Here is a 21,193-nt window from a genome sequence, read left to right as displayed (position 1 = left end):
AGCGGGGACTTGCAGTATTGTCTGGGATGCTGATATACTTGGGAAGGAGTGACCAGGCTCCAGCTGGTATATGAGGTAAGGTGTCCTGGAAGAAAGGAGGCCACGTGCAGGCCATAGAGACCGATGTCAGCCTGGACGTTGGGTGCCTAAGACCTCCCTTCTTTGTTGAAAGGTTTGTCCTATATGTGCCTCGATGCCCTGGGGAGACCCCAACTACCGCAGCGCTAACTTCATAGAGCACATCCAGCGCCGGCACCAGTTTTCTTACGACACTTTTGTGGTGAGTCTGGAGCCCAGGCTCTGATCTCTCTCTGGGGTGCAGTACAACTCTCACTTCTCTTATGTGGGGAGCTGTGGGCCCCATTGTTGAGCCTCATCCTCTGATGTGATTGGCTCCCAGTCCGTGGCATGGCAGCCATGGGACTTATATTCATGAGCCACATGGGACGGGAGCAGTGAGGCTAGCTCCAGTCAACTCCAGCTGAAATACAGGCAGAGAATTGCAGTCCCCTCACTCCCGCCTCCCAAGGAGCCAGAAATGCATATACTTCATGTGAAGTGTCACCGATTTTAATGTTTTAAGAAGTATTTCGGTTGTACATCCACTAAGCAAATTTGGTCTTCAGATTTGTCACTTTCGCCTTCAAGCTAGGTGGTTTTAAAGGGATATACTGTTGGCTTGGCATTATAGTGATAAATAAATCTGGCCAACTGCTTGAAGTAAACCTTTTGTTTACATACATAGGGGTCAGGCTAGGATGTAGAGTAGTACTTGGTCTCTGACCAAATTCCAAGACCGGAGAAGGGAAGCACAGATCTTTCCTAAACTGTCATAAAGTGTATTCTCAGCCCAACAGAATGCCTGAAATTTAGGCTTCAGAGCAGCTGTCCTTTCTGTTAATGCTGTAAAGATGAGTTTAATTCAGGAAAGTGCTTAAATAGATAATTTTGCCTTGTTAAAATTTAAAAGGCTAGTTTCATGGTTGTATCTTACGGTCCTAAAAAGCCCAGTCTTAGTTGGGCACCAAACCACCCTCTCAGAAATGACACTTCAGCCAAGTGTGTCTGAGCATGCGTTCCTCTGCTGATGAGCTGAATTGAAACATGCTGGGCTCTTGGTCTCTGCCTGGCTGTAAGTGTCATACATTTGCGGCTGGGCCTTCCAATCTCTGATTGAGGGACTGTCATTATTTTCACTTTAAGAATGAGACAGCAGAGGCACCGAGAGAGTAATTGATTTGCAGAGTTACATGGCTAGCATAGCCTGTGGGGGAGTTGGGATCTGGTCCCTGGCAGCCCCTCCACAGTGCGTCACCACGCCGTCGTCCCTCTCCCGCTGAAAGGGTGTCTCTGCAGGCGCGCGGCCCAGGCTGACCGGTCTGTGTTTCGCCCTTAGGATTACGATGTGGACGAAGAGGACATGATGAATCAGGTGTTGCAGCGCTCCATCATCGATCAGTGAGCAGAGTCTCTGCTGTCCATCTCATATTCCAGAGCTTCCATTACTCTTAAAGCGTGAAACATCTGACTCACACACTTCAAATGTACAACAGACGTGGGATGGACCTGTGGCATTAAGAACGGGGAATAGGGTTCCCAGCTCAGAGCCCTCTTTTTTTCCCTTGGGCCCTAGCCAAAGCTGTCTTCCCCTACTGTTAACCTTTCTTGGCACATGGTCTAGTCTTTTTTTTTTTTTTTTTTTTGGTCCTCAGTTACTTCCTAGAGCTACTTCTGGAAGAGAATCTGACTTCTCCACCTATTCTTGTTTTGCACTTGTCCTTCCCACCCGATGCTCCTCTCTCAGGCCCTTCAAGCCAGCCGAGCTCTTTTCTGGGTCATGAATAGCACAAGTGAGACACTCGCCTCCTCTCTCGTCCCTAGGAGGTGTGCGCTCCAGAGCGGCGCCATGGTGAATCTCCCAGTATGCTGTGGCGCTTCTTGCTGGCGGCCATTGGCAGCGCTGGGTTACCATCCTGGGGTGCGCTTCACAAGTCCTTTTGGGGTGAATGTTCCAGGTTAGCAGGGTCTGATGCTGGAAGTTTTGATTGGTGATATTTTCCTGCTACCCCTGCACACCCTTGAGATTAACTGGTTCAGTCCTAAATGCCTGCATGGTGCCTTTTTAGGATAAGGTGTAACCATATATTTTTAGTGAAAGTAGGTGTTTCTAGGTTAGAAAAGTTTAAAGAACTGTATATCCATAAGTGGGGAGGAGGTTTAGCTAAACAGCAGAAGGGCCATAGCTTTTTGGTTCTGATTTTCAAACTAATGTGGTACTCTTGAAGGTCCATTATACCTCTTTATTTGGGGCTTGCTTACGTTCTTGTCCTTGAAGTATGAAGAGGAGACCTCGCGTGAATAAGAAGGAAGGATTGTGGAGACTCCAGTGGATACTGGTTCTTTTATTTTCTGTTTGGTATCTTAGGTTAAATTTAGCGTTGTTTTTCTGTCACAGGTGGTATCCTTGAACCTGATTTCAACCTGTAAATGAGTTTGAAACCTCCCTTCTAAATGCAGAAAGAGATTATAGGAAATCTGATATCACACCCAGTTGTCTCACATGAGACAGATATTCAGAACGCAGAGCGCATCTCCTGATGAGCAGTTGTTAACAGCAGTGGGTTTCTGGAAGCTTGCTCGGATAACAGATTGAGACACTTGAAGTTAAAGATATTTCACAAATATTAATAAATGTAAGGCTATAAAACTGTTGGCCTACCTGTGGGAAAAGCAGAATCTATAATCAACCGGAAGGTGTATGAGAATCTGTTTTTTTCATGTGCAACATCGTTTAAATACAGGAATGTTTCTAGGCAGTGGCCGAGGCTGCAGATGGTGGAGGGTCTTGGGCCAAGCGCTGCTGTCCTCCAGCCTGGGCCCGTTTGGGGAAATATGTTTTTCTGATGTGCTGTTGCTTGGGAGGACCCAGATGTTAAGGTCAAGTTCTTCACGGTAATTTCTGGAGAAAGTTCACCCAAAACTCTGAGTTGAGATTGTCTTTGGAGAAGTTCGGAGGGCGGTTTGACAAAACCTTCCTTTGAGGGAGCTGGTCAGAGCGTGCCCATCTCCCTGGCCCCCCAGGGAACTTGGCTTTCCTTCCTGGGCTAAGTGCACTTCATGTATTTCTAATAAGATGATTTTCCAGAAAGTGAAATTTGTTATGTTCTGGCTTTTAAAAGGTGAAATATAAATAAATTTCATAATTTATCCAACAGGTAAGCTGTAGTGACTGTTTTCTTTCAACACCTTTTGCTAATGTCTGAGCCTGGGGCACCTCTGGCTGGCTCCTGCTCTTTCTGAGGAAGGTCCATGTTTGTCACTTGAGCCACGCTGACTTCTTATAGCTCTGACACTTTACCAGTTGGATCTTGCTGAGCCTGTAGCTCTGCAAAAGGAGCACAGTTTTCACTTCTCACAGGAGGGTCGAAAGAGACAGGAAGTAAAAGTGCCCCATAAAGTAAAGCATAGCAGATGACGTAGCAGCAGCCCTGAGACATAGTAAATGGGTTCCACAAGTTAAGGTTTCAGGTCCTGGATGCAATTAAGTTCGGTGCTCTGCCCCCGGCTGTGTCCTGAATATTTCCCTCCTATAAAATGGGGAAATAGAACCTGCCTCAAGGATGGTAGGATTTAAGGAGCAACGTCTGCAAAACCCTAGCTGGATGCCTGCTGCATTATACACGCTAGGTGTGGGTGGGACCCTGTGCACATCTGGGCTTTTCAGTGCCTATCCTGAGCCCAGTGGAAGCTTCGATTTAATGTGGCCAAAGCTGAGCTCAGCATCTCCAGTCTCTTCCCCCCAGGCCCCTCCATTTTCTGTATCATTCGCTTTGGCAATGGATGATACTGGTAGCTGTGCAAGCCAGAAACCTGGGAGTCTTTTCCCCACGTCTGTACAGGTCACCTTTGCCTAAATATCAGCTGAGTCCTGGACTTTTAGTCCATGTCAGGAAGTCGCAGTTTTGCGCCTTTGTTTTCTTAAGGTCTGACACACTGGGGCTGTTCTTGAAATCCCTTGTCATAGCAAAATAAATGAAGAAAATGACATTAGAACTAAGACCTGAATCAGATGAGGGGACAGGCCCGTTGACAAGGTAGGGAAAGAGCATCCCCAGCCAGCAGAAGGAGCTAAGCTCAGAGGCCCTAAGATGGGAGCACGTGTGCTGCGCTTGAAGTGCAGCAAGGAGGAGGCCAGTAGGGCCAGGACGGGGAGAGAGTGAGTGACGGGTGTCTGTGGGAGGCACACCATGCAGGGTCTTGAAGGTGGTCCCAAGTACGTGGCTTGGGTACCTCTCGGTGAGAAAGGAACATTGCGGGAGTCTGAGTGGCATGGTCTAGCTAAGGTGTAAATAGGGTCCTCTGGCTGGGTGGGAAGGGCACTGGAAGGACAGAGTGGACGCAGACCAGGGAGGTGGCAGCCACACAACTGGTAGCTTGGAGCTGTGTGGTCGTGGGGGGCGGGGGTTGATGGGGTCTGTTCGGTCAGGTATTTATTTCAGGTGTGAAAGGTTGCTGGGTTTGGGGCCCAAATGACTAGGAGAACAGGTCACTTTCTGAGTCAGGGAGAAGGCTCCAAGGGGAGCAACTGGGGGGGGAATCAGACATTTTATGATTGGGCACTTGTGGCTGGGGGTGTGACTGCAGGTACTGGCTTCAGGCACAGACACATCAGGTGCCAGCCGTCCCGCAACTTCCAGAAATGAAAAAGGCTGTGCCCTGCAGCCCCGTTAGGTGGCTCTGATGACGTCAGGTACTCTTCACGTCAGAGATGCTTGTGGATAAAACAGTTTCTTAAAAATGTGTGAGTGGGCAAAGAAGTATTGTACATTTGTTTTCAATATATATGTAATTTAAAATAGACATCTGTAGATTTATCTGCAATTTGGTCAAAAAGCTTTTTTAACTTCCACTGGTAAAATGCACTCTTCCCTTTATTCAGGCATGCATAGTATTTAGTGAGTACTCTTGTGTATCAATACTGTTCTAGGCACTGGAGATTCAGATACTAATCAAACAAACTGGTAAGTCTTCATGGTAAAGGATTACTAAGCTGTAGCTTTTAAATAAATAAATTACCTCCAACTTCATAAAGAAATTAGAAGCCAAAAGTCAAAAGGCTTCTAGTAGCATCTAGGCCTTTTCTCCTTTCTCCGCCTGTGCCTTCTCCCACTCTCTCCTGTGACTTGACTGTCTCTACTGGCTCTTTCCAAACAGCACTTGAACATGTCTAGGTTTCTCCCACTTCTAACTACTAACCCACAGGTTTCCTCTATGCTCACAGCCATGACCTTGAGCTAGTTGACACCATTCACTACCTTAATTTCCCAGTTTTACTCTTGAAACTGCTCTAGCCTGCTTTTGGCAATCCCCAGTTCCCAGCCCTAAAACTGATTTCATCATCGAAGACAAGACATGCCACTAAACTCAGCAAATACATTAGTTCTTATCTAACTTGTTCTTCAGTATGTTTATTTTTCTTGATCCCTCCCTCCTTTCAGAATTAGTTGCTTCTGTGGGCTTTTCTATTGCAGCACCGTCCTGGTTTCTCTTCCTACTTCTCTACCACATTCCTTTGTTTCCTTGGCAGTGTCCTCCGAGTTCCCTTCTCTTAACTGTTGGTATCCTCAGGACCCTGTGCTAGGCTCTTGTACTCACCCTACACCCTCTCCCTGTGCAGATGTTACCCGCTTACCACCCCTTCCTTGCTCCTCACTACTGTCCGTGTGTCAGTGGACCCAGGTCAGAGGTTCTAGGCCAGGTAGCTGTCCGGGGCTCCAAGCCCACTTCCTCAAGGACATTTCCACCCAGGTGACCTGAGGGCATCTCCAGTTCTACATGGCTCAAGTGAACCCCTCGTCCTGTCCTTTGACTCCCCAGGCTACATGCTAGGGGTCTTTATCCCCACAGATGGCACCAGTTGCTCGTGAATTAACCTGAGCGTCATCTTTTAGCCCTTTGTCTACCTCCACACCCCCGTATTACCAGGTCATGTTGATTTTAGTCTCTAGGTGGATATGTTTGTGTTTTTCCCACACCTCTGTCACCAGCGTCTTACAAAGCAGTATTACCTCACCTGAATTATTGTCATAACTTTCTACCTGGCCTCTCCATTGCTTTCTAGCCCAACTGCAATCCAATCTACACCAAGAAATCAGAACAACTGTCCAAAAATCCAAGCCTTATTATTGCCTTTAAAACCCTTCAGTGGCTCCAGTAATGATCTTCAGATTAAAATCCTAACCATTCACCATGACCAGCAAGGCCCTGGGTGTGTGTCCCTAGCCTCCCGCATCCACCCCAGCTCCAAACAACACTTGTTCTCTCCGTGTGCCAACCTTACGGGTCTTCCTGCTGCCCATCATGTGAGTCATACCCACCACCCCCCGAAGGACTGTGCACTTGCAGTCTGGACTATTTAGTACCTGCTGCCTTTGCTTTCCCAGTTGCAGTCTGGCTGTCTAAATCAAAATCAAAATGTCAAGTATCTTGCTCCCACAGAACCATTGTTCTAGTTTGCTAGCTGCTGGAACGTAATATACCAGAAACGGAACAGCTTTTAAAAAGGGGAATTTAGTAAGTTGCTAGTTTATAGTTCCAAGGCTGAGAAAATGTCCCAATTAAACAAGTCTATAGAAATGTCCAATCTCAATCATCCAGGGAAAGATACCTTGGTTTAAGAAGGCTGGTGAAGTTCAGGGTTTCTCTCTCAAGTGAGAAGGCACATGGCAAACATGGTCACGGTTTCTCTCTCGGCTGGAAGGGCACATGGTGAGCTTGGCGTCATCTGTTAGCTTCCTCTCCTGGCTTCCTGTTTTATGAAGTTCCCCGGGAGGTGTTTTCCTTCTTCATCTCCAAAGGCAGCTGGCTGGTGGACTCTGCTTCATAGTTCTGCGGCATTCTCTGCTGTCTCCAAATCTCTCATTCTCCAAAATGTTTCCTTGTCTATAGGACTCGAGAAACTTATCAAGACCCACCCAAATGGGTGGAGACATGTCGTCACCTAATCCAGTTTAACAACCACTCATGATTAAGTCACATCTCCAGTGAGATGATCTGATTTTACAGAACCCGGCATCACGGGATTGAGAAAACCTTCTTGACCAAAACAACACTGATGACAGTTTTCGTCTCTAGTTCCTGATGCCGAGTCAGCCCTCAAGTAATTTAACTCTCCCTCTTTCAGTTCTTCAGTGGTCACCGCCAGGCGCTGGAGATTACTGCAGGAAGGTCAGTCCAACTGAATCCCCTTCCCTAGCCTGGAGGCCAGAGAGGAGAGTCATTTGCCTAAGCCAGGAAGTGTGGGACTAAAGGACTTTGCAGAGCTGTGATCAGAGGCACAGTCCTCAGCACAGCCTGCAAGGAAGCTCCTCTTCCCAGCATCTGCTCTCACTGCCTGGGATGTAGGACAAATTCTGAGCTCTTTGTGCCTCAGTTTCCTCATCTGTAAAAATGGGGTTAATAAAGGTGTCTTTCTCATAGAGTTGTGAAATAACCCATGTAAAGCATTAGAACCAGAAATTGGCACAAAATCAGTGCTCTACCATTTGAGCCTCCAATGAGACGACTTTGTCTCATGCATCCCTGGGACATCCCAGGGCACCCCACCCCAGGCCCCAATCATCCAGGCCAGGTCTGATGACTGACACCAGCAGTAAGCAAGGGGCTTCCGAACTGCTCTGAAGATACGAATTGCTAAAAAAAATAGATTCTCGGGCCTGTCCTTTGGAGATTCTGATCTGTAGGTCTGGATGTCCCTGGGAACCTGCATCTTTTGAAACGGGCCTCAGACACAATCCATCCTTAGGCTAGCTTGGGAAATCTTTCTATCAAGTAAGAGGATCTGCTGAAACGACCCGGGACTGTGCGTAGGGCAGGGCCTTGGGCAACTGTTAGAACCAGGTGGCCAAACTTAATTCTTACAGGTTGCAGGACTTTGAAAACAGGAAATAGCAGTACCTTTTCTGATTGTAAAACTTGCTAGCACGAGATACATTTTCTCAAACCACCTCCCCGGTTATTTACAAAGGGAAAATAATGACTTTGAGCTGGAGAAGCCAGGAGGTGCCATCCTAACCAAATGATTAGTCTGTGTCATCAGACGTGGGGCACACCAGGGAGAGGCTCGTGGGATGTGCATGAGGAAACACCAGGCAAACCCAAAACACAGGACAGTCTCCCAAGGAGCCCAGAACCTTCCAGAATGTCAAGGTCATAGTGAGACCAGGAAAAGGTGAGGAACTGGTCCAGGTTAAAGGACTCTGAAAAGGTAGGGACACTGACTGCAGGCTGTGTGACCCTGGACTGAATCTGGAGCGGTGGGGGGGTGAGGTGGCTATGAAGGATGCTACTGAGCCAGTTGCAACATTTAATGTGGACTGCGAGTTCAGTATCAGTATTAGATTTCCTGATTTTGATAATCAAATCATGGCCACATAAGAGACAGTCCTTTTTTTTAGGAGATGCATGTTGAAGAGTTGAGGGGCAAAGGACTGTGACATCTCCCATTTACTTTCAAATGGTTCAGAAGAAAATGTGTATGTATGTGAATGTGTAGAGATAAAGGGAATAGAATAAATGCAAAATGAGAAAGCAAAAATGCACAATGTTAAAAAATGTTCTTCGTTTAAAAGATAGCTTAACAATGCAAGGTGGGCAGGGTGGAAAATTCTAAAGGGGAAACCAGTAACTCCTGGCCGGCTAACCAGGAAGACCCTTCCAGGCCGCTGTGGAGCTCTTACACGTCTCTGGGACACCACGGTTTCCGTTGTTGCTGAACCTAAAATGGGCAGATGCTTTCCTTGCTGTGCATAACCCGCGTTTTTCACTCCATAGTATATCCGATGGAGTACCATGGATATACTTCATCTCTCCATTTCCCTGTGGTATTATTTTTAGTGGCTACGTGATGCTTCCTTATGAGGATGGCGCATACTTTATTTATTGATGAGTATTTGGGTTGTCACCAGTTTAACTATTACAGACAATTCCAGCTGGGCATGTTGGATTGTTTCGTATGTCGAGTTACTGGGTGAAAAGGAAAGAGGTTGTTCTAGTCTGCTAACTGCTGGAATGCAGTATACTAGAAACAGAATGGCATTTAAAAGGGGAATTTAATAAGTTGCTAGTTTACAGTTCTAAGGCCAAGACAATGTCCCAGTTAAAGTAAGTCTATAGAAATGTCCAATCTAAGGCATCCATGGAAAGATACCTTGGTTCAAGAAGGCTGGTGACGGTTGAGGAAATGAGCCCCAGGGAGGGGCCTGGGGCACCCCGCATCCAGGCTCTGCTCTGTGTAACTTGTGCGCATGGGCCGATGGAGTAGGTTAAATACAAACATCTAAAATAGACGGCAGCCTTCTAAAGCCCATTGGAACATTTTTGATTTACATCATTGCAGGCAGTCCCAGCATCTCTGAGAGGCCCCGAGTCCGGAGCCTCCGCACCCCCACCCGCCACCGGAGGGAGACAGCGGGGCTGGAGCGGCGAGCAAGGGGGAGAGGAGCTGAACTCCGAGCCAGGCGCCTCCCGCGGGCCGCGCGCAGGGCTTCGGAGGTTATTTTGCGTCCCAAACTAAGAGCTGACCGCAAGCAAACAAAATAGTTCGCTCTCATTTTCCCGCCTCCCGAGCATCCCCCCCCGACTCTGGTTCAGATTCGTGCGGAGCTCTAAGGACCTGTCTTCCACAAAAAGAGCTATTTTCAAACGGTAATAACGCATGCAGAATAAAACATTCTATCCTTCAAAAGAGGTCTGGGAAGAATAAGCGTCTGCCTTAGCTCTGCTTCTCTCCCCTCCCCGGAGGCAACCAGGCTCTTGGGTCTCTTTTCAGGGCAGCCTGGACCAAAGGGGCACTAATTTACTTCTCTACAAAAGGCATCCTATTGGATATCTGTCCACCTGACCTTTTTCACTTTAGTTTTATATTTTATTTATCAATTACATATATTTCTTTATATATTTTAATGTAGTTAATTATTTTGTTCAATAGTTCATTCATTCAGCCTTATTTATTGAGCACCTGCTATAAACCAGACCCGTCCTAGGTGCTGAGGTCACAGTGGTGATCTGCAGGCTTGGAGCTGACTGTTGAGGGTGGAGAGTGAACATTTAAGCTTTGCAGGGCATGAGGCAAAAGCAAGGCTGTTATGGAGGTATTTATATAACGAGAGAAAGCAAATTTCCACTGATTTTTGACAAAAATTAAAAATACAATAATAATAGAGTTTTTTGTAATGTCAGTCTACTAATGAGAAGAACAGAACTCTGGGGCTGGGGTGGGGAGGGTGGCATTTCACTTACCTGGGGTCCGGGTCAGAGTCCGCTACAACCCAATCACCTGCACATGTTCATCTGTAAAAGCCATCCACAGCTGGGCCACAGCTGTAGCTGGTTCAAGGGCAGTTAACCAAATAAGTAAAACGCATGACCAGTCGGGTTGTGAGAAGTGCTGTGGGTGGGGGTGGAGGGAATCAAGCAGGGAGAGGGTGAAGACTACAACAGTCTCGGGGTGGGGAGTGAAATGGGTCCAGCAAAGACTCTGCAAGGCGATGAGGAAGTGAGCATCTGGAGTTGAGGAGTCACGTGCAAAGGCCCTGCGGCTGGAGCAAGTGGTGAAGGTGGGGGCGGGGGATGGGCAGGGCTCCACCCAGGGCTTTTCCTGGGAGGTGGATGGGGCCCTGGAGAATCTGTTCGAAGACGTGGGCTTCGGGCATTTTAACCACTGCAAATTATCCCACTCATGGCTCCATTATATATTTAACGAGTCTCCTATGATGAACAACTTTTGCTACCCTGTTAAAAATTAATTAGGTTTGTATGGTGTGTGAATGTATCTCAATAAAACTGTATTTCAAAAATATACGAAAATAAAAGTTTTGTTAAAAAAATTAATTAGGTCAGTATTTGCAAATGATAAAACAACAACAACCAAGGTATGGGAAAGAGCATGCAGTGAAGACTCTTTCTGCCATTCTGCCCCAAAGCCACCCAGTTCTCCTCCTCAGAGGCAACCATGGTTGCCAGTTTCTCCTGTGTCCCTCCTGAACGGTTTCCCTGTCTCTAAGCAGTATCTATATATTTCTCCATCTTTATATGTAAATGGCAGAACGCTCTAATACTAGGCTGCACCTTGCTTTTTATCACTTAATATCTTGATATTATTATAGATCCGTGACATGTACAGCTTTCTCTTTCTTTTTCATAGCTGGGCATCGCGGCTGCACTGAAATGGATCAACCAGTAGCCAGGTGGGCCTTGACTGTGGTGCAAAAGCATCACATATCATTTGGGGTGCTGTAGGAACCCTCATGGTGAGACTTCTATGTGGGGTGTGGCAAGCAGCAGGTGTTCCGCAAATGGCAGCAGAAGAGGCTTGTGCATCTTGTTTTGGCGCTCTCTGCTCTGGGCTACACCCAACACCTACACCCTAATCTAGAAACTTCCCGGGGAAGCAATCCACCCTGTGATGGTGACTTTGTTTTGGCTTTTTATGCCTTCAGGAGGGCCCATTAGGTCAGGCCCTGAAGGCTGAATTGCTGCCAGTTTTCAGGCTAGTAGGAGACACTTGAGGAGGTTTTGTTTTTTAAATCAAGGGTGAATGTGGAGGAGCCAGGCTGTCAGCCTTGACTCCTCAGTTCAGTTTCCTTAGACAGTGTCTTCTAGATCAAGACTAACTGTCAGACTCTGACTGATCTAATCTGCTCTGGGATGATCGATCAACAGGGTCAGTTAGCCTGACATACAAAGGTCTCCAAGCAGTGAAGGAGTTCACCAACTCAGGGATCAAAGGACACCCCCCGAGAGTCCACAACACAAACAGAAAGGCTTTGCAGTAGAAAATCAAAACTAGGACGTCCCACTCTCCCTTATCACAAAGATAAAAAAGTGGTCCCGTGTTGGCCTGATTTTGAGAAAGACCCTCCAATCCCCTGCTGGTGGCAGTATAATTTAACTTTTTTGAAGGACATTTGGACAATTATATTGAGTATCCACACACCAGAGTGCAGAGATGTTTGCTTATGGCATTCATGGACATGGAGACCACAGTATGTGCCGGCAAAAAGTTGGACGCTAATCCAAATGCCCATCAAGAATCCCCTTGAAAATTATGTGATTATTGTATAATCCATGTTATGACTAAGGTATCATCCATACAATGCAAACATCTGCAGCTCTGAAAAGGACTAGGGCGGCTGTGTGCATAATGCCTATTCCACAGGAAAAATTCAAGATGCTGAACACTTCCTTGGAAGGAAGAGGCAAGGTGCAGGCTAGGGCAGGGTCCCATTTGTGTCCCAGAAAGAAAGGAGATGCATGTGGCTGTGCCGCTGTGTATACACATGCGTCTGGCCACACAGAGGCCGTGTCTGGAACGTGACGTAAGACGCTGGTAAGAAGCAGCTGCCTTTCGGGAGAGAACTGAAGGTGGCGGGAGGCTTCCTTTTTCGGCGGGGTTGGGGTCATTCTCAACGTTTAGCTCGGCCTTTCACTTCTTGGAGGACTCTCTTCTGCCCGACGCTCTCTTCCACCCAGAGGCCGTGCCGGGTCACGGGGCTCCCCCCACACCGCTCCCCAAAGCAGCGGTTCGGCGGTCCCACGCGGAGCGGGAGCGGCGGGCACAGGGGGCGCCGTGGCCAGCAGAGGGCGACAGCGGGCCGCGGGGGCGGGGGGGGGGGGAGCGGGGGGTGCCTCGGGGGCTCCGGCGCCCACCGCAGAGGCCGCCCAGACCCTCCGGACCTAACACCTCGCTATCAAACGCGCCTCCTTGCCTTCCCTGCCGGGCGGCCGCCCAAGGCCCCTCGCTCCTCGCCGGGCCTCGCTGTGGCCCCGGAAGGGAGCAGGTGGTCGGTCCCACGTCTGGCCGAGACCCCGCCCCCTCCTCAGCCTCCCCGGCCCGGGCGGGAGGAGGCTGTGGATTGGGATGCCTCTCCCGGCGTCCCAGGAGCTAGGGGTCACCCCACTTGACAGTTGAACTGAGGCTCGGAGAGGCTAGGAAACTGCCCAGGGCGACCCAGCGGCCGAGAAGCGCAGCGGAGTCAATCATTGAGCAGGCTAGCGATGGGATGGGGGGAGGGGGCGGGGGTGGGGAGGGGGAGGGCGGCAGGGAGGGGCGGCGCAGGGTCTTTGGCTGAAATGATCAGAGAAGGCGCCCTTGAGTGCGGTGTGTTAAATATATTACTCTTACCCAGAAGGGTTTAAACGGTCTGTGTACAGTTTACAGACGAATAAGTGATCTCATGTGCCGCCCCCCACTTAGGCAGCAGACATTATCAGAAATGCCAACGTCGGGCAGAGCCTCTTCTCCCCCCGCCCCCCGGCAGCCCCACTTCAGGCTTCTGTATGAAACATTGCCTCGCTCTTTAGTTTTACCGCCTCTACCTGGGTCCCTAAACAGTACAAGGTTTAGTTAACCAGCTTCTGCACCTTCCATAAACCCACTGACTGTACGTGTTTGCTTATGGCTTAATTCTTTTCTTCAACATCGCTTCTGAGATTAGTCCCTGTGGTTCCTTTTCATTGGTGTATAGTACCCTGGCCGACTGTACCAGCTGTTATTCATCCATTCTACTCTTGGTAAGCATTTGTGTCGTTGCCAGTTTTTTTCTGCGGGGAACAAGGGCACGAGGGACACTCTGGCTTCTCCTGGGGTGGGTACCTGCAGAAGAGCCCAAGGGGCTGCAGTTCTCACCCTTGGCTGCTCTCAGAACCACCCCCAAAACTGCTGCCGCCGGAGACCCCGCCCCACACTAATCAAGTCAGTGTCTCTGGGGTGGGGCCCAGACCGGGGAGCTTTAGAACATCCCTTAAGGGCATCTGACCTGCTTCCAGGGTTCGGAATCCCTGACTGCATCTGCCTGGGAGTGGAGCTTCCTGGAGGAAGAGTCGCCTGTGCAGGTTACTAGTTGATGTAAAACTTTTTCAAAGTGGCTGTACTCCGGACCCTGCTGCCAGCCTGGAGTCCTGCTGCCCTCACATCCTCATCAACACTTGATGTTGACCAAACTGTTCCTTTCTTGTCCTTCTGGTGGGTGTGAAATGGAATCTCCCCGAGGTGTAATTTGCATTTCTCTCAGGACTGAAGGGGACGAGCAGTTGGTGAAGTTGAAAGGAGCCTAGGGGAAGAGAGCTGTAAGCTGGGGAAGGGGTAGGGTGGGGCGCCAAGGCCGCGCGGTAGCAAAGGGCCGCGATGGTGGAGGAACAGGAAAAGGTGGGGGGGGCAATCACTGGGAATGGGGGCGGGGTACAGCCGCTCAGGACAAGGTCAGCAGGGGCAGGGGTCAGACAGCCGTGTGTGGAGGACTTTGACTCTCCCTGTAGGTGAGATGCACAGGAGGGCTGTGCTCTCACCGCTCCCTGTGGATGGGTGGGGGGGTCCTGAGTGGAATGAAATAGCTATGGTGGAGGGACGGGGCCTCAGGGCGGGGCAGAGACCATGCTGTGCTCCCCGCGGCCATCCGCCCACCTGCTGCTGGAGCCCACACCGCCCCTGCCCGCCTCCCAGGTAAGCGGGAGGCTCAGGGCTTTTCAGAGGCTCCATAGGTGGGGGCCAGTGGAGTGTGGCCTGGGGGAACTCGAGCATCTCTGAGCCACCCCGCCCCCACCCTGGCCTGGCAGCCCCTGCCCTCAGGGATGAGGGTCCAGCTGCCCCACCGGGCCCCAGCCCTGCCCGCCCCACTTCTTTTTCCACCTGCCCCAGAGTGAGTTTTCTCATCGAAACTCCAAACAGGTCTTTTCTCTGCGGGAAATTCTTCCGTGGCTCCCCAGCGCCCTGGAGGCAAAGTCCAAACTGTTCCGGAGGCCCAGAGAGCCGCCAGATTTGACCCCTCCCGCCCTGCCCACCCCTCCCCGGGGAGCCGGGCTCTTTACTGACTCTGAGCCCTTGGCACGTCTTCACTTCCTCGGGGAAGTCACCCAAACCCCCGTCAGGTGGCTGGCCTCTTGGCTGTCAGCCCCCGCGCCCCTCAAAGCCCACCACCCTCTGCGTTGTAATCGTGTTTTCTTCGTCTGTCCCCCTCCGTGGGCCACTCTTAGAACAGAATCTGGGTCCCTGGCGCGCGCGGGCGCTCAGGAGACTTGCGCTAAGCGAAGGAGCGAATGCACCTAGCGGGCCAACGCCGGGCTCCGCCGCAAGCCTGGGCATCGACCCCGGGACCGCGGCATAGTCCCGGATCTTCCCAAGCACCCGGCGAGGCGCCCGCGGGGCGAAGGCCACGGCCGCCCCTCCCCAGCCCGAGGCGGAGGCGGGTTTCGCGGTCCCTGCGGACCGCAGGACCCTTCTCGTCCCCAGGCCCCCGCCCCGCCCCAGGGCCACGCGGCGCCAGCCCCGCCTGCCCTCCGCGCACCTGTCCGGGGCGTGGTCTTCCGCGAAGGCGCGCTCCGATTGGCGCGCGGTGGCGAGGGGCGTGGGCGCTCAGGCCCCGCCCTGCCCGCGGAGGCTACTTACTCCGAGCTTGTAGGCGCGGCTGGGCTAGAGCGCAGCGGCGCGGCTTCGGGGCTGGTGGGCTCCGCGACCCCGCGCGACTCGGCGGCCCGCAGCCTCGGCCACCATGCCGCGCTCCTTCCTCGTCAGGAAGTCCGCCTTCTCCCGCCGGAGGCCCAACTACAGCGAGCTGCACGACTCCTCTCCAGGTGAGCGGGGGAAGGGGTCCCGAGGGGTCCCGGGGCGAGGGCCGGGGTCCGGGGGTCCGGAGGGGGTCCCGAGGCCCGCAGGGAGGGCGGCGCTCAGGGGGCTGCGCCTGAGGAAGGGGGACAAGGGCGAATAGGGGTCCGGAGCAGGCCGGACGAGAGTCCTGGCTACAGGCGCCAGGGGGCTGGGAGTAGGGGGGCAAGGATCGGGCTGAGGGGACCCCTTAGTGGGGTGCAGGGAGGAGACCCGGGATATAGAAGTGAGAGGGGGGCCTGTGCCAGGATGGACCAGGCCGGGGCTTTGAGGAATCCCAGGTGGAAAGAATTGGAGTGGGGGTACTTGGTGGAGAAACTACCGACAGGCCTGGCACTGGGGGAGGGGCAGCGGCAGGGCCCACGCAGGCCGGGGGCTCGGAGAGCTCAGGAGGGGGTCGTGGGAGCACTTCCGTCGAGTTGGGACTGGGAAGTGGGACCCTTCCTGGAATTGGGACCCTAGCATGGAAGTGGGAGCAGAGCTGGCAACGGGGTGCGGGGACCTGTGGGCGGCCAGGACCCTCTCTGCACCTTTATTCATTCAGTAACTATTCACCCAGCTCCAGCCCCGCCCAGCCCCGAGTGGGTCCCCTGGACGCTGGTCCAATGCCTGCTCCTGTCCCCTTCTGTGTCCCCAGAGCTCACCTTCCAGCAGCCCTATGACCAGGCCCACCTGCTGGCGGCCATCCCTCCCCCCGAGGTCCTCAACCCGGCGGCCTCCCTGCCCACGCTCATCTGGGACTCTCTCCTGGCCCCGCGCGCGCAGCCCGTCGGCTGGGCCTGTCCGCTGCCCCGCGAGGGCCCCGAGGCCCCAGAGCTGACCTCCCTGTCGGACGAAGACAGTGGGAAGGGCTCGCAGCCCCCCAGCCCCGCGTCGCCCACTCCCTCGTCCTTCTCTTCCGCCTCTGCATCTTCCCTGGAGGCCGAGGCCTACGCGGCCTTCCCGGGCCTGGGCCGGCAGCCCAAGCCGCTGGCCGCACCCCCCGCGGCCAAGGACCCCCAGGCCCGCAAGGCCTTCAGCTGCAAGTACTGCGACAAGGAGTACGTCAGTCTGGGTGCCCTCAAGATGCACATCCGCAGCCACACGCTGCCCTGCGTGTGCGCGACCTGCGGGAAGGCCTTCTCCAGGCCCTGGCTGCTGCAGGGCCACGTCCGCACCCACACCGGTGAGTCCCTGCGGTCGGCGCCGGCTCCCTCCGCCGCCTGCTTCCTCCGCCGCCCCCTCCTCCCGCTTTGCAGTCCCGGGCTTGCCGTGCTCATCTTCAGGGTGGTGGGAACGAGGCCCTGAGTTTCCTGCCTTCTAGTTAAGGGCTCAGGAGCTGGGCTGTCCCTCTCGGAATGTTTGGCAGAAAACGGCCAGCACTCACCCAGCAGCCAGGCGCTGGGCCGAGGAGATACTTTGCAAGCCCCTCCTGTGTGTGGTCTGGTTCTCAGCCATGGGGCGGGGTGGGGGTGGGGTGCTGGATGTGGGAAAGGCACAATCGGCACCTTGCTGCCCTTGCAGACAGGGGTGAAGGGGCCCAGCCTGTTCATCCTTCCCCTGGCCAGAAGGGATTGTGTCAGATCCCCCACCTGGCTCTGAATCCTGCTTTGGAACTTCTTTAAACCTTAGGCTGGTATTTCACCTGAGTCTTGCCTTCCTCATCTGTAAAATAGGCTAAGAGCACTTCATTCTGTGCTGGTTAAATGAGAGAGCGCATTCAATAAGCACCTGATACAGGGCTGGGTGTATGATAAACACTCACTAAGATGGTAGTTGTTTGTTCTGCTTCCCTGCTGTGTGGCCTCAGGCAAGCTACTTAACCACTCTGAGCTTCAGGGAGGATTATACCATAGGGTGGCTTGTTAATCACTTTATTGTGGTTCTCAGGTCTACTTTCCCCACCCCCGGGTTGGAGTGGATTAACTCAATCCTATCATTCAGACCAGGGAACATCTGTCCTGGTAGAAGACGCAATTATGTATGTGGATGTTTCAAAACATGATAACAAATTGCAGAAGAGGGTCACTTCTCTCCTTTAACTTTCTGGAAATGGGGAGAAGATAGCCACACCATCTTTAACCTCGAATGGTGGTGTTTGGGGTTGCTCATTGGAGAGTAGCTGTTGAGGGAGAAAGTTCAAGGGTCGTGACTATCAGCTCAGGGTCAAGCTGGCCAGGCCGGACACTCGGCCGTTTCCTGGCCTGGTGGCTGGCAGGCGTGGTGCAGATCGGAGGGGGGTGGGGATGTCTGTGGGGCCTGGCATTCTGCAGCATTTTTATATTATTCCCCCTCCTACAGAGCGGCCCCACCCTCCAAAGCCCGCAGACTGCAGCCACCCATTTTTTTGACTTGCCCACATTTTAACATGTGAAGTGTTAAACACATTAAAGCCCAACTGCCTGGTCTCTCTCCTGGCCCCAGACTGCCTGCCCAGCTGATGGAGGTTGTATTTTGGGGGAGTTGCAACCCTCAGGATGCTCCCCCAATATCCCTCATTCTCTCCCCACTCCTGTGTGGATATATATATATATATATATTTTAATGTAAAGGCACGCCTCAGACAAAGCCCTGTTGACACGCACCATGGCTGCCCTCACTGGCTCCCATTGTGTGCTCAATGGTGGGCCGGTGGGGGGGTTGGGGGGCGGGAGCAGGTGCATGGGCTAGCGGTGCCCTGCACCTGTTCAGGCCGCAGCTGCTGGCCCACGGCATGGCAGCCCCTTTAATCCGGGGGTATCGCATGTACAGTGCCCCCCTTGGCGGCCTTTGTCCCTGCGGTCCGGTGCCGATTTCACACTCGCCCGGAGCACCCTGAATGCGTCTGGGGGGGCAGGGATCTGCGGGGTGGAAGACTGGGCCTTCCGCCTGTGCACACAGACCCCCCTCCCCAATCACGTTTTCAAGGTCTCCATCCCCTTTTGTTCAGCTTATTTGTAACAAGTAAAGGTGTGTCCACTGGGCACCAACTATGTGCAAGGTTAAGTAAATCCAGCACTGGAAGCCAGAGTGAGGTGCCGTTATAACCCCCATCTTACAGATGAGGAAATCGAGGCAAAACAGGCAAATTCACTGTCCCAAGTCAACCAAGAGAGCAGCTGGAGCCAGAGGCTCTAACCACTCACCACCAGGGCCCTGAGGGTCCCCAGGTAGGTGGGAGGGCTCTGTGTGCCCCGGGCTAGTCCGGGACCCCATCCCCTCCTAGGGAGTGTGCCAGTGAAGAAGAACTTGGCTCACACCACGGAGATGCAGTCAGCAAACCCTCAGACATGTTTGGGAAAATGCTGCATTCTTTGCCTCCCCCTCAAAAAATAAGCCCATAAGACCCAGCCCTCTAGATGCTTTAGGATGTAAACTCTGTCTTCTTGGTTGGGGCAAGAATTAGGAAAGCTGGCAAACAGCATGGTCTGGTGACTGAAGGGTCAGGCTCCCTGGGGAGAGATTTATTGAACAGATTTATTTATGTGCGAAGCATTTATTAAGCACTGACTGCATACCCAGTGCTGTGTGCAGGCTCTGGGAGGCTCCTCCCCAGCACAGCCATGTGCTGGCCACTTGTGAGGAGGCTCTCAAGCGTGTCAGCATGGAAACAGATCTCTGGCTTCTTGGGGTCACTGGGCCAGGCGCTGGGAACTTGGAGTGGACTCAGGGGAGGCCCCTGCCCTTGTGGGGCTCTCAGTCTGAGTGGGGACAGACGAGGAAAGCTGCGGTGGCAGCAGGGCGCCAGCATGGCGCACAGGCACCTGACAGAGCCCAAGGAGGGGCTGAACCTGCCTGGGGTGGGGGTGGGGAGGCTTCCTAAGGCCGACTCCTAATCTTTGTACCCAGACAAAGTAAATCAGAGAATGACTCCAGGACTGATAAAAAAGACACCACCAGCAGCCTCCCTTGTCTGAGAGGCAGTATCTGTGGTAGTTAAAATCAAGGGCTCTGGAGGCAGACTGCTTGGTTCCTGCTGTGTTTCCCAGCATACGCTGCTTAACCTCTCTGCGCTCCAGTTTCACCAGCTCCAAAGTGTGGAGGACAGGATGCTGATAGGGAGTGAATGAGATAACATAGTAAGAGCACCTCCCAGTGCAGGCACGGTGCGTGTAAATGTGTGTCCTACCTCCTCACAATCACAAGTCCTATGAGCAGGGCATGACCACCCATTCTATAGACGAGGCCACTGGAGGCTCAGAGAAGCTGGAAAATTTACCCAGGGTCACACAGTGGGAAAGAGCAGAACTCCCAATTGAATCCCGGCCCTTGGACACTGGGTGTTTCATGGCCTGATTTTCAGGGGTCAGCCTCACTTGCTCCTCCTTTCTGTCCCCAGGCGAGAAGCCCTTCTCCTGCTCCCACTGCAGCCGCGCCTTCGCCGACCGCTCCAACCTGCGGGCGCACCTCCAGACCCACTCGGACGTCAAGAAGTACCAGTGCAAGACCTGTGCCCGGACCTTCTCCCGCATGTCCCTGCTCCACAAGCACGAGGAGTCAGGCTGCTTGGGGGGTCCTCGCTGACCCCAGAGACCCCCTTCACCTTGCCAGTCCCCCTCCCCCCCAGTGGCCTCCCCCAGCTCCACAAAGAAGGATTCCTGCATCCTTCTCATTGCTGCAGAGCTCCCTTCTGGGCTTCCTGCTTCTGGCTGCGTTGGCTCCTGGTCACTCAAGCCAGGACCATTTTCCAGTTCTCGCTTCTCTGCTCTGGGTGCCTTGGTGGGCTCTGAGAAAGCCCTTTCCGTGGACATCTGGGCTGACGGGAGGGCAGCTTGCCTCAGAGGCGCCTGGCAGCCACTGTTGCAGAATATTCCCGAGTTGGCCCTTCTGCGGAGTTTGTGTATCCATGGCGGTTTGGATACAGCTGCTTTGACCTACAGGACAGAGACTGGCAGACTGGCCCGGAAGCACCCAGCCCACTCAGGGGACCCCAGCTCCTTCCCCCACCAAGGAACCCTCAGACCACCCTCTGTGAGGTGTGACTAACTATGCAGTGCCCCCCCAGGTGTGTCCCCGGGGCCATAGGGTGGGCGCTGGACCCCGCGTGCCCCCGCCGGGGCAGCTATTTTGGCCTCCTGTTTGTCATGGTGGCACCTGTTTCACGGGCAATTTAACACCTTCTCAAAAGGGACTGTGAGTAATTGCTGTCACTTGTCAGGGGCCCAAGTGGGGCACTTCGCCTGACCCGTGTGTCTCCCGGATCTATTCTGGGGACCCGACAGGTGGGCCTGGGAAGACGATGTTTACATTTTTTTAAGGTACACTGGTATTTATATTGCGAGCAACGTTTTGTACTAAGGGGACATTTTTTAGTTTATATGTACAGTTTATTGATATTCAATAAAGTGGTTAATTTATATTTAAACATCTCTACTTGGTTTTATGGAGGGGTGGGTACCTTAAAGGGCCTTTAGGAGGCAGGGATGGGGGCAGGAGTTTGTGGAACGCAGATATTTCTGAGCAACTCTCTTCTTGGGAAAGCTAGCTTGGCTTCTGAGCTCTGGGCTTGACTGCTGGGATCTCGTGCAAATGTTTTTTCCTCTGAGAAGCACGGGGGTGCGGGAGCATGACCACACT

General features: G+C 52.7%; 2 protein-coding genes across 5 annotated transcripts in view; both read left to right on the top strand.

Moving 5' to 3' along the window:
- RNF114 (ring finger protein 114) overlaps positions 1-3,212 on the top strand; it is a 43,362-nt gene extending 40,150 nt beyond the window's left edge. For all 4 annotated transcript variants that reach the window (XM_077166987.1, XM_077166975.1, XM_077166994.1 and 1 more), the window contains exons 5-6: positions 173-280; positions 1,397-3,212. In XM_077166987.1, the coding sequence (XP_077023102.1) occupies positions 173-280; positions 1,397-1,462 (174 nt within the window). In that variant the 3' untranslated portion in view covers positions 1,463-3,212. The remainder of the gene's footprint in view (positions 1-172; positions 281-1,396) is intronic.
- Positions 3,213-15,468: 12,256 nt separating this feature from the next.
- SNAI1 (snail family transcriptional repressor 1) lies at positions 15,469-20,935 on the top strand. The gene is made up of 3 exons (XM_077159393.1): positions 15,469-15,627; positions 16,296-16,823; positions 19,956-20,935. The coding sequence occupies exons 1-3, from the start codon at positions 15,546-15,548 to the stop codon at positions 20,138-20,140; spliced, it is 795 nt and encodes a 264-aa protein (XP_077015508.1). The 5' UTR covers positions 15,469-15,545; the 3' UTR covers positions 20,141-20,935.
- Positions 20,936-21,193: the final 258 nt, after the last annotated feature.

This window comes from Tamandua tetradactyla, chromosome 1 (assembly GCF_023851605.1).
Source record: "Tamandua tetradactyla isolate mTamTet1 chromosome 1, mTamTet1.pri, whole genome shotgun sequence".
In the NCBI taxonomy this organism is placed as follows: Eukaryota; Metazoa; Chordata; class Mammalia; order Pilosa; family Myrmecophagidae; genus Tamandua; species Tamandua tetradactyla.
The sequence above is the reverse complement of the archived record's forward strand: the minus strand, read 5'-3'. Positions and strand labels throughout refer to the sequence as shown.

Excerpts from the sequence above, each read along its gene's own strand:
- SNAI1 (XM_077159393.1), top strand. The coding sequence starts at position 15,546 with ATGCCGCGCTCCTTCCTCGTCAGGAAGTCCGCCTTCTCCCGCCGGAGG. Across the intron at positions 15,628-16,295 it reads GCTGCACGACTCCTCTCCAG|AGCTCACCTTCCAGCAGCCC; the intron begins GTGAGCGGGGGA and ends CTGTGTCCCCAG. Across the intron at positions 16,824-19,955 it reads CCACGTCCGCACCCACACCG|GCGAGAAGCCCTTCTCCTGC; the intron begins GTGAGTCCCTGC and ends TTCTGTCCCCAG.